The sequence below is a fragment of the Aythya marila genome, assembly GCF_965140915.1.
Source record: "Aythya marila genome assembly, chromosome: 18".
NCBI classification, from domain to species: domain Eukaryota; kingdom Metazoa; phylum Chordata; class Aves; order Anseriformes; family Anatidae; genus Aythya; species Aythya marila.
Window position 1 is genome coordinate 5,887,175 of NC_139059.1, and position 17,493 is coordinate 5,904,667.

General features: G+C 43.2%; 1 protein-coding gene across 2 annotated transcripts; it reads right to left on the reverse strand.

Annotated features, from left to right (window-relative positions):
* Nucleotides 1-117: 117 nt before the first annotated feature.
* On the reverse strand, nt 118-15,860 carry TRIM25 (tripartite motif containing 25). Of its 2 annotated transcripts, XM_082774999.1 has the most exons (10): nt 14,953-15,860; nt 13,937-14,032; nt 12,710-12,943; nt 12,018-12,174; nt 10,979-11,083; nt 10,476-10,559; nt 9,960-10,025; nt 9,298-9,324; nt 8,819-8,947; nt 118-8,152 (listed from the first exon to the last, which is right to left on the reverse strand). In XM_082774999.1, exons 1-10 carry the CDS (start codon nt 15,583-15,585, stop codon nt 7,620-7,622), a joined length of 2,064 nt encoding a protein of 687 aa, XP_082631125.1. In that variant the 5' UTR covers nt 15,586-15,860; the 3' UTR covers nt 118-7,619. The 2 variants fall into 2 exon arrangements, with proteins under 2 accessions (XP_082631125.1, XP_082631126.1); XM_082775000.1 differs by lacking the exon at nt 10,979-11,083 and having other exon boundaries at nt 119-8,152; nt 14,953-15,859.
* Nucleotides 15,861-17,493: the final 1,633 nt, after the last annotated feature.

Consider the following 17,493-nt stretch of genomic DNA (forward strand, 5'->3'; position numbering starts at 1 on the left):
TAGCTACAGTTTCTTAGGTGTAGCAGAATAAAAGGTAAAGGGAATACTCTTTCTTGTTGAGTTAGCTTGTGTATAACAGGAGCCAACAGTTGCAGTTATGTATGCATTATGGTCTTATCAGGCAGCAAGAAGTTGGAAAGAGTGAAAGAAAATAAATTATGCAAGCAGTCTGTACTGCACCCAGCAGAGAGTTTTAAAAATAAGTGAATATAACCAGGGATCCCTAGTAGTAAAGAATGGAAACCTTCCTTTCCTGTGGTTTTCTGACATTATGGCTGCGTTGGTGGTGGGTAAACAAAGGCCGGGCAGCATTACAAGGGCATAGGGAACCTTCAGGGAATAAGGGAATACCTAAAAACAAAGTAAGGGTGCCAGAAGCCTAATACAACTGTTTCTTTTGAGCTTTAGGGATCAGTTTCTCCAACTAGAGGTGTAGGAAAATTGGATCTGAAGTGAAATAATATCACTTGTTTCATAAGAGGAGGGCTGAGGCAGCACGAGGCAATTATTGGTGGGATTTGGGTGCCTGCTCTCATTAGTGCAAGCCCTGTGATCTGAGCTAGATGGACTATGGGGAAGGGGGGGTAAGTTATGCTCAACCCATTTGTGAGCAACTGCAAGCAAACACGTGATGTTCTTTCTTTACTGTGATTAAATTTAACCCAGTGAAATATTTTTATTAAGGAAAACCTGTTGAACATTTTCCCCTTTAGCATTGCAGGCTTAAGTCTCTCGGCCTCTTCCAGGAAGGAAGCGAAGCCTTTTCCATAATCCTTCTGCTCTGTAACATTTCATAAAGCAGTGGGGTCTTTATGCACTTAATCATTTGTTCTTTGCTGGATTCGTGCCCGATGTGTAGATTGAGAATCAAAAGATAGACAGGATGTTTCCTCACTTCATTGAAAGACAAAAAAGAGCTGTAAGAATCTCTAATGAGTTGGTGAATGACTGGACCAACACTATGAAGTAGAAGTTTGTGAATAGATAGTGGGGGCTAAGTTTTCTCGTCTGATTTGAACGTGGCTTGGCTGGCTTACACCCAAGTGAATTTGGCCCTTTTTGAATGCAGCTGGTCTTTTCCTTATGTCTACCTTTGCGTTTTCTGCGTAGTTTCAAGTGCACTGAATTATCAGCACACTGTTCTGTAGGAAATTAATTGCATGACTACAGGCTCATACTTTTTGTTAGAGCAGTGACTCATTCACTCCCTTTCTCCAATTCTATTAGTACTTTAAAGGTAAACGTTTCAATATTTTTAGCTGAACTGTAAACTCAACTTGTCTCAAACAGAAGTGTAAGAACCCTGTTGGTGTAACAAAGTAAAATGTCACAGTGAAATGGCAAAGCTGTGGCTTTCAGAGGGGTCAGGAGTTGTAGTGAGAAGGCCCAGGAGCTGCATGTCAAAGTTCTGGGTTGAAATCTGGGTTTATGCTGAGCTTTACCTGACTCACATACCTAATGCCTTCCGTTGTCAGTGAGAGTCTGTATTTTAAAGCAGTTTTAGATGGCTAGGGATGAGAAGGATTAAGGGAGACACTCCTGAACACGTTGCAGAATTAACTCAGTTCAGAATCACTAGCACTTGTTCGCAGCTGGACAGTGAAAATGGCTTTGAGAAAGCAGCATGTGTTTTCTATCTGACATCCTAGGTTTTAGCACCTCCCTTCAGAGCTCGTTCTCCACTGAGATCTTTAGGCTTAACTTCAGCATGGAAGAGGAGTATTTTTTTTTTCACTCTTTTTCTGACCTTTACCAAGACTCCATCTTTTCCCGCTTTTTAATGGTTCTAATCCCATTCTGCTGAAATTTAGCAAGGCTTCCAAAATACTCGTGAAGAATCAGATTCAAGAGTACTTTTTTTTTTGTAAACGCTTTTTTTATTCCAAAGTGATGTGTTTTGGCTTTGCTACAGTGCAGCGGTACGTTGGAGATACATAGTGAATGCTCTTGTAATTAATAGTCATACCATATTTATAATTTTGCCTCAGGATATATAATTCTCTTAGTGTCTGAGAAAGCCATAGCTCTGTCTTCAAGGAATTAGTACAGAGACAAGTACCTGAAATGAATCAGGGGCCAACAAGGAATAAAGGGGCTCCAGGTATGCCATCAAACCTGTCATTGCAGCATGCCATAGAGCAGCAGCCCTCTTCACCGTGACCTTGAGAATTTGCAAACAAATTATGACTTCATTACCAGTAACAGTGCCAAGATTAAGGATTGTTAAACTGCCTGAGTATCAGTTTCATGTAAAATGAATGTACATGTATGACTTGACTACTAGATTATTTTTGCAACAATGCTATTCCTGATCAGGTTCCTAGGACACAACAATCCTTTACAGACAAATCTGGAAGCTGCTTCTAAACTGTGGGAAAAACTGCCCCTAAGGCAGAAAAAAGACTTTCCTTCCTTCATGAAGAACTACTAGATTTTTGAAATAGAGTCTTAGTACTCTAAAAAAATACAAATTATTTTTTTACACTGTGTATTAAACTTCTTAATGTTTTCAAACACATCCAAAATATTTGGATCTATAATACTTGGACTTGGATCCTTAAAGTTCTGTTGAACTAATTTAGGATCAAGAATTGCTCACGGTGGTATTTTCACCTAAATTATCTGCCTCTTTTCAATTAGCTTTTATTATTTTAATGGTCGCTCCTCCCACCCTTGCTTAGTGCTTTGGCCAGGCTCACATAATTGCCTCTATTTTATGTAAATGGAATTGTTACACCGTAAAATGATATACAAATGTGTCTACTACATGAAGTCCAGTAAATGGTGTGAATAAGCCCATTATTTTCAATGTAACGGCATCTGATAGCAGCCTGGGAAACACAGGGCTGACAGATGTGAGCCTGTGACAAGGCCTGGAAAAAACTGAATGAGAAGCACTGTGACAGACCACAATTAATTGACTTTTGAAATAACTCCTTTTTTTCCTCAGTTCTACATGGCTGAGCAAGATTCACAAATTGCTGTCTTGAACTTTTTAATGGGACAAAATAGCTGCCAATGAAAGTCTAAATGACATGAACTTTGAATAGGAGTCATACAATGACCACACCATGACATGTTTTTAACTGACATTATTTGAGCAGTAGCAGCCCCTCCATTGAGAGGGGATCAGGAAGGGGTGAGAATAGATGGGAGGGAGTCAGAACTGGGCATGGAAGCAGTCAGTTGAACAGTAGCCCAGTCCTATTTTAATGTAGGAAGAGAAACAAGCATTAAGAAATGTCTTGACAGATGTGTTCATGTGTGTTCCCAGATAATTTGCAGTCCCCTTCCTGTGTTCTTTTTACTATGAAAAGGTCATAAAGCTAAATGAAGAGAAAACGATACTAGATAAGAGAACAGACTGGTTATGAGTAAGGTGCATGCTGGCTTCTCCACGTTCAGTATGTGTTCCAGAGCCAGGCTGTTGTCAGTCACGTTTACACGGGAGCAAGATACTTTATTTGTATTGGAATTGTGTAAGCTTTGGAAGCTTAGGCCAAAGTGTGGCAGACCTAATTGACCTCTTAATCCCAAGAACATCATAGGACAAGTAGTTAGTGAAGGGAAGATGAGGATTGTATTTTTCCTTAGTTATTAATGTGAATTACAGCATTCCTACTGTCTGCCTCTCCTGATCTAGCAATATCGTAACTGACTCTCTAGGAACTCTTCAGAGAATTTATTCCCAGAAACCTTCATCAGCTACACTCATTCAGAGAAAAGTGGCAAAGTCAATTTGTACCTTGTTTTACAGGTGCCTTTGTTTTAGCTAATTTTAAAAACTTTATTGAGCTGTCTGCTTTCCATTGGTCCCAGGGCGAGGCAGATTGCAAGCCACAAGCCCTTTAGTTTGACCTTGCTGACTGCTATTAGGAGTCTCAGAATATCCTGATTTGGAAGGGACCCTCAAGAATTACTCTGAGTCCAGCTCCTGGCTCCACACAGGACCACCCAAAAATCAGCCCCTGTGTCTGAGAGCATTGTCCAGATGCTTCTTGAACTCTGGCAGGCTTGGGGCCATGACCCCTGCCCTGGGGAGCCCATTCTAGTGCCCAACAGCCTTCTCAGCGAAGAACCTTCTTCTGATACCCAACCTGAATCATCACCCATTGCCACTTCCAGGCATCACTTGAGCAAGAAAATACTAGAGATCATCTAAGTTTTTTTTAAACTGTCCCACTACACACACTTAGTTCTTAATTGTTATCTTCTTCCAACTAGTGGCATTTTTGCTTACCTGAAAAGGTCTCCACAGGTGCGGTTGTTGGAGGGGATGTTCATCCCATCCTCAGCTAGAATAAACCATTACTAGTAAAGGGTGTGTAGCTCAGATGGAGACAGAGGTAGTTCAGGCACGTGTCTCAATCCAGAGGACACCACAGCACATGCAGCTCTTGTCCTTTTCTCTCTTCCCCACTTCTTGTCTAACTTAGTGAGTTGTACAAATAACTGGTCTCCTTTTGCATACGATAGCATCTATTTCTGCCTCCCTTACTGCTTACTTCAACTTTGAGCACTGAACAAAATACCTCGAGTTAGAGTTTACCAAGAATATTTATTGAATTCAAAATATCAGTTCATTCACTTGAAAATTTAAAAGATCAGAAGTCATCTTCTAGAAAATTTGTAGGTACAACAGTAAAGCAGATGGCATAAAATCCATGTCTACTGCCCTGACAAGGCTGTTTAGCTGAAACATCTATATCAAATAGCATATAACATACATACTGAAGCACATAGCTGATACCAGTACAATCATCAGGTTTGTACTTACGTAAGCATTTATTTTTCTAACTACAGTATTTTACTGATTTATTTAATGGAAGAAGAGATTAATGCAGATTAGGGCATTCAGTGGGCAAGCATTTATCCAGTTACCATCACTTACACATTAGTATGCAAATCATTCCACATACTCATGGCTTTATTAACACCAGAATTAGTTCTCTTCCTATACTGGATAATCAATTTCTTTGCAGTATTAAAAAGAGAAGTGTAATTGAAATTTATGCTCGTGTCTACATTTCATTTACGAACCAGTACAGCTTTGATACTCTTACTGGATGAGTAAAAACTTTAGTTGTTATTTATCATGCTGTAACTGATAATTTATTCTAATGATATATCTGCCCCCACCATTTTTATATATGCAAAGGATATATTCTCTGAAACTAAGTGAAATACCAGTTTTCAGAAGTGTGACAACTCAACTGTGCATTTCTCATTTTGTTCTAAATTAACTGACCCTCATTCTACTATTTTAATTCATTCAAAGCACAAAACCAAACAGGAATCACTAGTGCAGGGGCAGGCTTGTTTCACTGCCCATAGTAAACCAGAACACATCTTAACATGTTACACACCCATGTCACATTTACAGAATCTACCCCTATCCAGTGTGGCAGAGTAAGAACTCTTCTCTTGTTAGCTTGAACACAGAATCATAGAATCATTTAGGTTGGAAAAGACCTCTGAGATCATTAAGTCCAACTGTTGAGTGTCACTCCACACTATGTCTAAAGAAGCCCAAAGACTTTAAAGGTTAACTCTGACACCCCTTTGAAAGTCAAAGAGCAAGCAACAGAAGTCGAGAAGAGGTGGCGTTTCTCCACTGCACAAGTTGCTGGGGCACTTTGAGAAGTGAAGAGCCATGAAGGGGGGATGTCGTACACTTTCAGCACCCCACTGAGTGGGTCTGCAGCCCTATGCTATGGTGAGGCAGCCAAAGGGACAAGATTTCTCAGACCAAACTGCTCATGTCCCCACAGCTGACAAACTGGAACTGCAGAAAAAAATATTTCAGTGTACTTTTTGCTTCAAACAGGACACATCCTCCTTCCTCACCTTTCAAAATGTTTTGCTTAATTTGACAGTTTTAGTGCTGACTGTGCTTTGGAAGGCTGGGACCCTTGAGACAGGACAACCACTCCAAAGACAGCCATTGCACTTTTAGATCCAGCAACAATTCCATATCCCATTCTGGCCAAACAGATAGACACATCCTATTGGACTTGGGCTACCTGTGACAATGTACTGAGAGTTTACAAACCAAGTAAACGGAGACACCAAAGCCTAAATTCCTATAAGTCTCCCACTTCAATCAATATGAAATGTAGTCAGAGATTCCTTAGAGCATTCCAACAATTCCCTTTCAAGCTGTCAGCTGTAGGTTTGTGTTTTATTTCTCAGTCCTATCAGAGTCCAGGAATTCTCTCTGTTCTTCATGACCTACTCCAAGAAATTAGAGCTGGCATGGTAAGTCCAGAGATGTCACCAAGATACAGGCCCAATAACTATGAGATCCAAGTACCATGGTTGCCTACTAATTCTTTTAAAGTTGTAATTAAGAAATGCAGAGGTACAGTCCTCTACACATGGCAAGGACTTCTGGAGACATACTACAACCCAAAGGAAAGAACACCAGGAGAATTAGAAATCCATTCCAGTGGGGGTTGAAGTGTATTCTCCTTTGTGCTAATTCCCTCTCTGTTTCGAAAGACTCCCCTGTGTGCAGGCTTCACACACAGAGGAAATATTCTCTATGTACTGGGCTCCTCAAATCAGAGTCCCAGTAACATAACCACACTGTAGGAAATCCAGTCTCTACCAACTAAGCAACTAAAAATATGCCAGCAGAGAATATCCTGCCTCACAATGAGGAAAAGAAAGCAGGGTCTCCTGTCATAAACTAAAGTGAACAGCACATTTATGCTCCTATGCAAGCCAAAAATAGGCTCCCTGAATTCCTCAACACACAAAACACTGAAGAGCCTTCAATGTAAAGCATATTCTGGGTCAGAACATGAGACAGATTGCTTCAACCCACGAACTCTATTATTACAGGATCCACACTACTACTGTGCAGGACATCTTCCTTCAGCAATTCATCACCTGGTGATTCTGATACCATTTCTTATCCATCAACTCTAAAAATATCTGCATTCCATTCTGATGAGATTTGTCATACTTAATTTTATAGCTGTCACAAGACCTGAATTTACTGATTTCAATAGTTCATTCTGCAGCATCTCATCGGCCATCATACACTAAGAACATGTATATTGTAAATCTGGACTACAGACAATGGACTGAATATAGAGAAAGAATTAAGGTAAAACTGAGACCAACCTCAAAGCCTGAAACCTGAATTTCTCAAGGAATTCCTCCTTTCTTTCTCATGTATTGCTACCCAGACTCAAGGCTATTACAGACTTGAAAACTACATCTGGGGATCCTTTACAGGAAACTTCAGAAGCCACAACAGCTACTGCAGCCTTTTAGGAGCAGATCATATGATAACTGCTTTTGGAAGGACAGACAAGGTTTTTGCAAACCCTTTAACTGTGTGTTTTTGGTTTTTTTTACTATCATCCACATTTTACTAAATTACTATCTAAAGGTTTTAGCAATTCAGACCAAAGAATCATCAGATACTCCAAACTGCTGAAAAATTGATTTTCACCTTAAAACATTTTTTGAGACTGCTTTGACTAAGACAGGCAAGTTAATAGCTCATGAATTTGTAAAATACGTGTTATAGCTACTAAGATAAGTTACTGCAAGGAATGATTATCTGCATGTAAATACCCAGGCAAACTACATTAAGATATCAGACCTTACTTTTTCATTTGGCAGAGGGAGAGAACAGTGCCACTTGAAAATACCCAGAAGGCAGGGTACAGTGCCTCAGTAAACTGCGTTTTGAATTTATAAATCAAGTTAAGCTTCTCCCCAACGGCCAAGAAAATTACAAACCCTCCCTCGCAGTGCAGCAGCACGCCAATCTTGGTAGCCTTCACATTGGGTAAATTCTTTTCAACATCATTATGCCAGGCTGAAGTTTTGGAATTAAACCACTCAATACACCAAGAACTGCTGTTCCTACCCAGGCGGCTGTCTGGCCCCTCCCGGTCCATGCTGCCATAGCAGATGCCAATGGCACAGAAGTTTTTCTGCTGCAGTTCTACTTCCCAGTAGTGGATGCCTCTCTTGAAGCACTGGAACCCCAGCACTTGGGAACAATAGGTGAAACGCTGAGGGTGGTGGTTATAATTCAGGGGGGTGTCTGAGACAGACATCTTGGTGTATCTCTCAGACAGATGCACTTTGTTATGAGCTGTGTTGAAATCCAGGGTGATGTTAGCAGCATCTGTAAAGACATGAATCAGTTGAAGGTAGTAAAGAGCAATGCAGTTTTATTTACACAGTCCTGTGTAGGCAACACATGTTCCTACACATCTTTATCTCCCTGCTCAGCTTTCCTCTGCAGTGTAGGCAGTTCTTGGGGCTGCAGTAACAGCTGCTGGGTTCAACTGCAGCTCCGTGTTGCAGAGCAGGCAAACAGGGAGGGACAGGTTTCCTTCCTTCCTTCCTGCATCCCCACAAATTTCTCTAGCCACCCAAATGTATACTGGCTGCACAGAGAGATTACTGATCTGGCAGTGAAAGAGCCTACGTTTCATTTCAAAGAAAAATCAAGTGGGTTTCATTGCATTTCTAGGTTCCCCTAATGCAGTCATTTGGAGGGGAAACCCAAGTCATTACTAAGAAAACTTCAATTACACTGTGGCAAATACATGAATACAGAATATTAATTTTGATTCATCTGGCAAAATAACCACTGTTTAGTAAGGTAAACTTTCTTCCTCCTTATCCTTCAAAACTTTAACTTGTAACAACTAGTTAATAACCCCCCAAAGGCAACCTAGCTAACTAAGCCCCCTCAAAAACTTTCAGATAACTACAAAGGTCACATAACACCAGTGCAATAAGCACAGAAAGTTCATCTTTACATAGTGTAATGTTGATATCTTACACTGCAAAAGCTCCTCTCTGTCTTTCTGAAGAAAGCTGCTAATAAGATCTTTTGTATTAGCCGCAGTTGCAGCTTTTGATGCTCCTGCAGTTGTTGCTGCCGTGCTTGGTGCTGCCGTGTTTGGTGCTCCTGTATTGACAAAATAAAAGAGAGTTTGGCCACTTGGGAAGAAACATTGCATGCTTAACACAGACTTAGGCTGGAGTGGATCTTGAGTTATCTGGTCTAGCTTCCTTGCTGCAAGTAAGGCTAACTTCAATATTAGCTCAGGTTGCTCCCTGTCTTGTAAAGTTGTCAAAATCCCATTGCCACCAGGCAACTTCTTTCAGTACTTGATAGCTCTCACAGTGACCAGGAAGAGCCTCCTCAGAGGCAACAGCTAAACTTTTGCCTAATACACCAATCCCGGTGATCATCTACTTGGCATTTTAAGAGTAGTCAATGAAAACTAGAATAAGTATCCTCAAGTCTGAACTTACCAAATGAAATGGAAAACTTTTTGTCCGCTGGAAAAAAAAATAAAAAAAAATATCTGTTAGTTGTCTCCACGCTAGCTGTAATATTCTTGTCATGGCTCTTCTGAAGCTACAGCAGTAAATAAAGCTGACAGTCTAGCATGCTGAAGCCACGCAGAAATACACACATACTGGAATGCTGCACGTGAAGCACAACCTACTATTTGCCTCCTATTTCTTAGGGTCATAATTCTGGAAAGAGCTTAATTTCTACCTTTGGATGCAACATGTTAGAGGAAGTGGTAATCACCCTATTCCCATGAGACACGTAGGCTGCTTCTTTTTCAGAACAGAATTGTTAGTACAGCACCAGGAGCTGCTCTTCCACTGTGTAAAGTGATCCACAGCAAACCACTCTGAGCGCTCTCCACACAGGACTCATGAACAGAAAGGACTGTATGTCAGGAGCTCAGTGGAAGTGACAGAATTAGTTTCTTAACACTTAGATCAAGTTGAAAAAGAGAACATGGAAGATCTTCCAAAGAGGCCAGAATGCCACATGAATACCAGTAACTGGATAAAACAGCATTGAAAGACCTGAGCATACCCTGCCACGAAGACTGTCTCCATCAGCCTTAGACTTTAAGCAAGATGTTTAAGTAAGGCCACTGCTAATCACCACTTACGGTTATCTGCCTCCTCCTGCAAAGGTTCTTGAACCTGGCAAGGTTTTTTTTCTTTGTACGGACGCTCTTGTGAAGGGAAAAAAAAAAAAAAAAAAAAAAAGAACATGAATAGCTAATAAGCAGGATTCATTACATACAAATCCATCAAAAAAGCATAGACATTTTGCACAAGTGAAAAGTAAATATTCCATTGCATTGCAAGGCAGAAGGGCAGTGAAGTACTGCAAGAACCAGAGGGTAGGGAAGCTCTCCTTTGCTTTACAGCCTGCGCTGACAACACCACAAGCACACATGCACGCTGGGGCTAATGCACCATTGTATCCATGCAGTTTGCTTCTTTACAGCTCACACGACATCCATCGCTAAATAGCATAAAACATCCTCCCCTTCCCACACAAAAGTGCTCATTACAGATTATTGCTGCATCCCCACTAGAGCGAGCAGCTCTTGGGTACTGCTTGAGCTCTTTATTTAATGGCAAAACCTTAGGAGAGGATGATGTTCCTTAGTACTTACGTGGTCCAACCGGCTTTCTCCCAGGAACGGGTCTATTTAGTGCAGCTGCTTGAGGGGGCTTAGCTTTCCTAGCTGTTTGTTTCTCTGCAATATCAATATTTTACATTATGGTTTGTATTGCCAAGGACAATTATGCATGAAAAAGGACATTTTTTCAATCATATTTTTCAGGCATGTGATTAGAATTTATGTGATTAGAACTTAAGTGATACTTGGCAAAGTCGGAACTACATGGAAGTTACCCAAGCCCCAGTCCAGAAGATACTTTTGCTTAACCCCGTAAGTAGAGTTTCATTCTACAACATTTATACAATTAGTGCCTTTACAATTGGGTAGTTCAATCACTCCAGGGTGTTTTATGTCTCCCCCTCAAATCCACATATCCTGAATATCCTGATATCCACATATCATACATGTATATAATGAAATGTAACAAGGGCAAGCGTAGAGTCTTGCATATGGCCAAGAACAACTCCAGACACAAGTATAAGTTGGGGACTGACCTGTTGGAGACCAGCGTAGGGGAAAGGGACCTGGGGGTCCTGGTAAACAGCCGGATGACCATAAGCCAGCACTGTGCCCTTGTGGCCAAGAAGGCCAATGGCATCCTGGGGTGTATTAGAAGTGGCGTGGTTAGTAGGTCAAGAGAAGTTCTCCTCCCCCTCTACTCTGCCCTGGTGAGACCACGTCTGGAATATTGTGTCCAGTTTGGGCCCCTCAGTTCAAGGACAGGGAATTGCTTGAGAGAGTCCAGCACAGAGCCATAAAGATGATTAAGGGAGTGAAGCATCTCCTTACGAGGAAAGGCTGAGGGAGCCAGGTCTCTTTAGCTTGGAGGAGGCTGAGGGGTGACTTATTAATGTTTATAAATATGTAAAGGGTTAGTGTGAGGAGGACAGAGACAGGGTCTTCTGAGTGATATCTAATGATAGGACAAGGGGTGCAAGCTGAAACATGGGTGGTTCTACTTAAATATGAGAAGAAACTTTTTTACAGTGAGAGTGACAGAACACTGGAACAGGCTGCCCAGGGGGGTTGTGGAGTCTCCTTCTCTGGAGACATTCAAAACCTGCCTGGACACATTCCTGCATGACCTGATCTAGATGTGCCTGCTTTGGAAGGGGGATTGGACTAGATGATCTTTCAAGGTCCCTTCCAATCCATAACATTCTGTGATTCTGTGACTGTGTCCAACCCTGCTGCATAATAAAAATGTAAATTACTCTAAGGAATAAAGGCCAAGTTGTGCCAGAGCAGCTTAGTGTCCCAGTGATCTATACTTGGGTAAGTAATGAGTAAAGAAACACTAGCACATTTTGTTCTCCTATACTTTAGAGCAGACTGTATGTTTTTGTTTGGAAATGCAGGACCACAGAAGTTGGAAGACAGTTTATATTAACCAGCTCTATTTGCTGCACTAGTTGTGGTTGTGTTTTGGTTTTTTTAAATGATATTTCAATTGCAGTGAGAATATCTCTCACTTGAGCTCAAAGGCATAAAGGAACAAATCATAAAATGCCAGTTCTCTAAGTGATACAATACCTTCTGTTTTTTTCTCCTTAGGCTGACTCACTGTAAGCTTGACAGTTTCTTTAAGGTTAATGGCAGACTGATAAGCAGTATGTATCAAGTTTTGGTCCATTTCAATTACAGGCACAAAAACATCTTTTGTTGATGCTCGTTGCAGTGCTGTTGCTCTCTGAAATGAGAAATGGAACATCTCATGCAGACCACCTTCTGTGGCAGATGTAGACAAATACAACCAAGTTACTTTAAATGGAGTAGGTTTTGTGCATTCAGCTCAAATGCGAACAAGCAAAGGTGACAGTCAGACATGAGCCATGGCAAACTTTCAACAACTCAGCAAACCATAAGCAGTAATTTCTAACTGATACCTGAAGCAATGAGAAAGATCTACTAGACTTCATCGCAGTATGGAGATGTAACACCTCACAGAGATGGGTTCTGTCATTCAGTGACCTTTCTGCTTGTGGCAGTAGTAGTAGGCAAGCTGGTGAGGAAGCGGGCTGCAATTTACTGGACAGAAGTTTGTTCCAGTGCTCTTTCACTGTTATTTGTGTGCTTATCAGTACACCTTTTTACAGAAGGTTCTTGCACGATTGTATTGTCATTTGAATAAAGCGGCTGGAGAGCAGGACTGCCACAGCAGGTTTTTTTTGATTCTGCATTCTAGAAACTTGAAGAATTAGATTTGCATCTAGAGGACTTATTACCTTTAAAAACAGAACGTCATCATGTTCTGTCAGTGCCATCTCAATCTGGTCTCTGAGAGATTGAATTTCATTCTTCTTACTTCCCAGAACAGTATAAATGTAATCAAACTTAGTGCAAACTCTTTTTTCTTCTTCTGTGATTACTTTAAAGATCTGGTTTTCTTTTTCTTCAATCAAAGCTTTAATTTCCAAAAACTCGTTTCTCATCAAATCTCGCTTTCTGGCAGCTGTCTCCTGAAGCAAACAAGGACAGATAGACACTGGTTTCAAAAGAACAGTTTGTGGAAAAAGTGCTGCTGCTATTACAAAAACAAACAAACAAAACAAAACAAACAAACAAAAAAACAACGAACAAAAACCAACCAAACAAAAAATGAAAGTCTTTGAGGAACATCTAAACTAATTACTTGAAATTAGCAATAGAAAAGCTATGCATTCCTATTTTGTTTGGAAAGAAAAATCATTTACTTCCAAGAAATCAAGACAGTTCTCAGCCTCTGTTGCGGGGGGCTGCTGGGCAGAGGCCAGGCCTGCCGTGCCATCTAGCGGTTAGAAGAAGTGGAACTGTATCAGGCCTTCGCCAGCTTTGGCACCACACACCCACTTGTACGGCTGGAGTTGTTCCTGTGTCAGCGATGTGCTTTGTGGCATCTTCAGTTAATACAGAGTTATTCCCCATCCTCCAAGAGGTGTTCTGGAGGAGCACAGAAGGGCTACTCTGGCAGTTTTGCAGTTTCTTGGTCCCCACCACCCAGTCCAGAAAGGACGGTACAGGTGAGATGTACCTGATCCAGCAGCCAGCACATGACAACCCCAATCGTTTGGTATGAGCAAGGACAGGCTGTGTTAAATTATGGGAAAGAGCCATTCCACATTTCAGCAAGGGGGCAGCTATAACTGCCCACTCATGCTTCAGCTTAGGCTACACAGATGCACTCTTTCTGGTGCACAGGAACGGATGGGTTCGAGCCCAGTTACCGCTTGGGTACATCAGCACATGCAAGAATAAAGCCCTTGTAAGGTGGCTGCATTTGCTCCCATCTGCCATGGAGCTGCCTGGCTCTGCCAAAACATCTCTTTTTTGTTCCTTCCCAATAAGATCTTCTCCTGGCAATGCAATCTCGATACTACAGCTGTTGTCACAAGAGTACGAGCATCAATAATGCTCAGCAGCCAGCATACACCAAGCGACTGGACAGTGTTTAGAACAGGAAGTTTCCCACTTACAGCAGTTTGGGTTTGGCTCGTTTTCACAGAGTTCATCGCTCGAGTAGCTTTTTCACTGTGATTATGCAGCTCTGTCAGTTTCTTCTTCAGTGCTGTCTGTAGTAGAGGAGATCAGATAAGATTTTAGAAAAAGAAGTCACTGTATTTATAGAAACTTCTGCATAACCACTGTAAGCATTTAGTACTACTGATTTAAAACTCACTGCTCCTTAAACCTTATGGAATGTAAAAATGCTCTCCTGCACATGCCTGGTTTGTGAAGCCAGAACCCTCCCTGCGGCTCCGCCTTTCCCAGCAGCAGGATGGACATTGTTGAGTCACTCTCTTGATAAGGGCTGTTCATCAGCAAAGCTGTTCCCCGTGCTTAAAATAAACTTTACTTAATCTCTTAGGCTGGACTTTGAGCATTAGTTAAAACTAGGTTTACTAGGTAAACACTGCTCTTCACCTCTCACTCCAATAATTTTATTGGTCAGTTATTCTTTTAGTTTAAAATGCTGCTAAGCAAAGTCAGGGAAGCTGTCTTCAGTTAAGCCATACCGGTGCTCACTGAGTCTCACTTAACTTTTCAGTGTTTTCCTCAACTACCCTCTGATTTTTAGCTGTGTTATACAATTCGAAGCCAGGTTTCCTTCCCTGCTGCTCCCTGGAGAACCTGCTCCTGGCTCTTCCTTAGCACGTGCTTGAGATCGCTCTAGGGTACTTCTATAGCTCTTTGCTTTCTAAGAACATAGCAGCAGCGAGCGGTGCCTACAGGCTCTCAGTAAGCCAGCGGCTCCCTGCCAAGCCCCACCAGGAGCCTCACCAGCCAGCACGGCTTAAGGCTGGGCCACCCAACCCCCCGACGCCAGCCTGGAGACCCCTCTCCTCGCCTCGGTGAGGGCAGGGTGAGGTGTGTAGAGCCTCCGAAGAGCTCAGGCTCACACAGGAGGACAGACCTCAGAAGGACAGACAGGCAGGAGGCTTGCAGCCTGGACCGAGCCAAGCCACCCTGCCCCTGCCCCTGCCCCGCTCACCTCAGCTTCAGCCTTAGCCTGCTGCAGGGGGCTGGCGTTACACAGCTTGTGGCTGAGGAGGCAGAGGGAGCAGATGCAGATGCCATGCTGCTTGCAGAAGAACTCGAAGAGCTTGTTGTGCTGCGAGCACTTGCGCTGCTGCAGGTCATGCACGGGCGGGCAGAGCTGGTGGTCGCGGAAGGCCGGGCTGTCATGGTGAGGCCGCAGGTGCTCGGCGCAGAAGGAGGCCATGCAGGTCAGGCACGTCTGCGCCGCATGAGCCTGCAGGCAGCTGTCGCAGTACACGGGGGACGCCGCTTCCTCCGCCACCGCCTCATCTTCCTCATCCTCATCCTCCTGCCTCTGCTGCTGCTGCTCCTCGGCCGCGGTGCAGCCCTGCAGCTGCTCCACCACCCGGCACAGCACCGTGTTCTTGCGGAGCTGCGGCCGCCCCGGGAAGGTGGTCCGGCACTGAGGGCAGCTGAAGCCGGCCTCCAGCTCGGCCCAGGTGCGGTCCAGGCAGGAGGCGCAGAAGTTGTGGCCGCACGGCACCGTCACGGGGCTGTCGAAGAGGGAGAGGCAGATGGAGCAGGTCAGATCCTCCTCCAGTGCCGCCAGGTTCGGCTCGGACACGGCTCGGGTCAGCGCCGCCATCGTCCCGACAGTGCCACCCGCAGCCACCGCCGCCGCTCCTCGGCTGCCCAGAAACGAAACTCAGGACCGAGGTTTTCCGGCAAACGACGTGGCCGGGCCCCGCCTCGCTGGGAGGTGCGGCGGCTCCGGGACCGGCCCCCGGCCGCACCGAGCGGGGGCAGCGGCTCCGGGACCCCCCCGGTACGGGGCGGGCACACAGCGGGGGGCTCCCAGCAGGGCCCCGTCTGGTTTTACACACCGAGCACGGGCGAAGCAGCTCCCGTTAATGCACCCAACTTAGGGCTGTGTGCTCGCAGAAACCACCTCAATGCATTTCCTCTCTCTCTTTTTTTTTTTTTTTTTTTTTTTTTTTTTTTTTTTCCCTCCACGCTTTGCTTCTTCCTCAAACTAACAGAAGGAAGTTAGTCAGGAGATACAGTATGGAAATTTGATTAAGTGCTCTGTAATAACAGCATAACCTGGCTGTGACAGAGGAGCTCAGGGACCAGGTATGTAATTTGCTTGAGGGTGGATGAGTTTGTAGGAAATGTGGCGCGGCTGCACCATTACCTCCAGCTCCCTCCAGCTCCGCAGAGATTTGCAGCTCAGGACTTTGTGATGAGCCTGAGGGGACACAAACGCCTGGAGATATCTGAGAGCTGGTCACTGACAATGACTGCAAAAGAACATTGTTACAGTGGTGCATTGCAGTGGGCCTTACCAAAAAGCACCTGTTGATATTTACATTTCTTATTTTTCATTAGGTGAAAAAAAAGCACTTCTTCCTGGCCTCGTTTGCATTAAGCCACCACCATCTTTCAAGGGCTCGGCACCCTCGCTGACTTCTGCAACACTCATCTGACATCTATTAACGCAAAGGTATGCAAATATAAAGGGTAACTAAATATATACTCTCACAATTCTAACTTTGCTTCTGGAGCAGAACACGGGATGTTTAGAGCTCAGATGAGCAATTTAAATTTCCCCATCATCAACCAGATCTTGATACTCTGTTGAGTGAACCCAACCACTCCTGTTGACCAAAAACAAGTTTAAAGATAATTGAAGAACTTTACTATTTAAATAGCTATTGAAGCTGTTTGCCTCCTCATAATTACTCAAGGATTTCTTCACGTGGTTCTGATTTAAATCTAACCCTTTGCCCAGATATTGTGTATTTAAAATGCCACTCAGGCTTGAAGCAGGAAGTTAGAAGAACAGCAGAAGAAATTATTCATCCGTATACATGACTGAGCAAACATCAAGATAGGCACTCTGATACTTTGGGACTTCTTTGGATTTAATATTTGAACTGGCTTAGGTAGGTACAATTTCCCCATCAAAATTATAAGTATCTCCAAATTCCTGAAGAACTGACACACTGTATTTTTGGCAGGTCTCTAGTCACAGCAGCAAACTTCTGGGTCTCTTAAAATCTGTTCAACACCTTCTGTTTGCCAGCTTCTCGCTGCAAAAGTTTATTATGTCTGTAGGCCTACAGCAGGTTGCACATTGTGACTGTAGCCTGCTAGGTCAAACTTACACATTTTTAGTCATGAGGTTGGAGTTTATAAAAAAAAAAAAAAAAACATGAACAGATATTTTTTCTTAACAAACCTGTAATTCTAAGTTTCATGAAGGAAGGTGGCAAGGAGCTGCTGTGACTGATAGCCAGGGCTGCCTCAGCAATGGGGCTTGCAAGGTGACAGAAGGAAAACAAAATAGGTTTATTCAGAGTAGCGCCATCTCCCTCTATGGTTCACGTGCACATCTACCTTATTCTGCATTTCCTGCCCATTTAGCGACCCAGCCCAGCTCCAGCTTGCCTGGTATGAGGAAAGTAGTGCCTAGTTCTGTCAAGAACAAATGCATTGGTGTGGCAGGAAGGGCAGTAAGCCATCTCTATCAGATTGCATTTACTTGATTTAA

Excerpts from the sequence above, each read along its gene's own strand:
- TRIM25 (XM_082774999.1), bottom strand. The coding sequence starts at position 15,585 with ATGGCGGCGCTGACCCGAGCCGTGTCCGAGCCGAACCTGGCGGCACTG. Across the intron at positions 11,084-12,017 it reads TAAGGAGAAAAAAACAGAAG|GATGCCATTGGCCTTCTTGG; the intron begins GTATTGTATCAC and ends AATACACCCCAG. Across the intron at positions 8,153-8,818 it reads CAGAGAGGAGCTTTTGCAGT|ATGCTGCTAACATCACCCTG; the intron begins GTAAGATATCAA and ends ATGTCTTTACAG.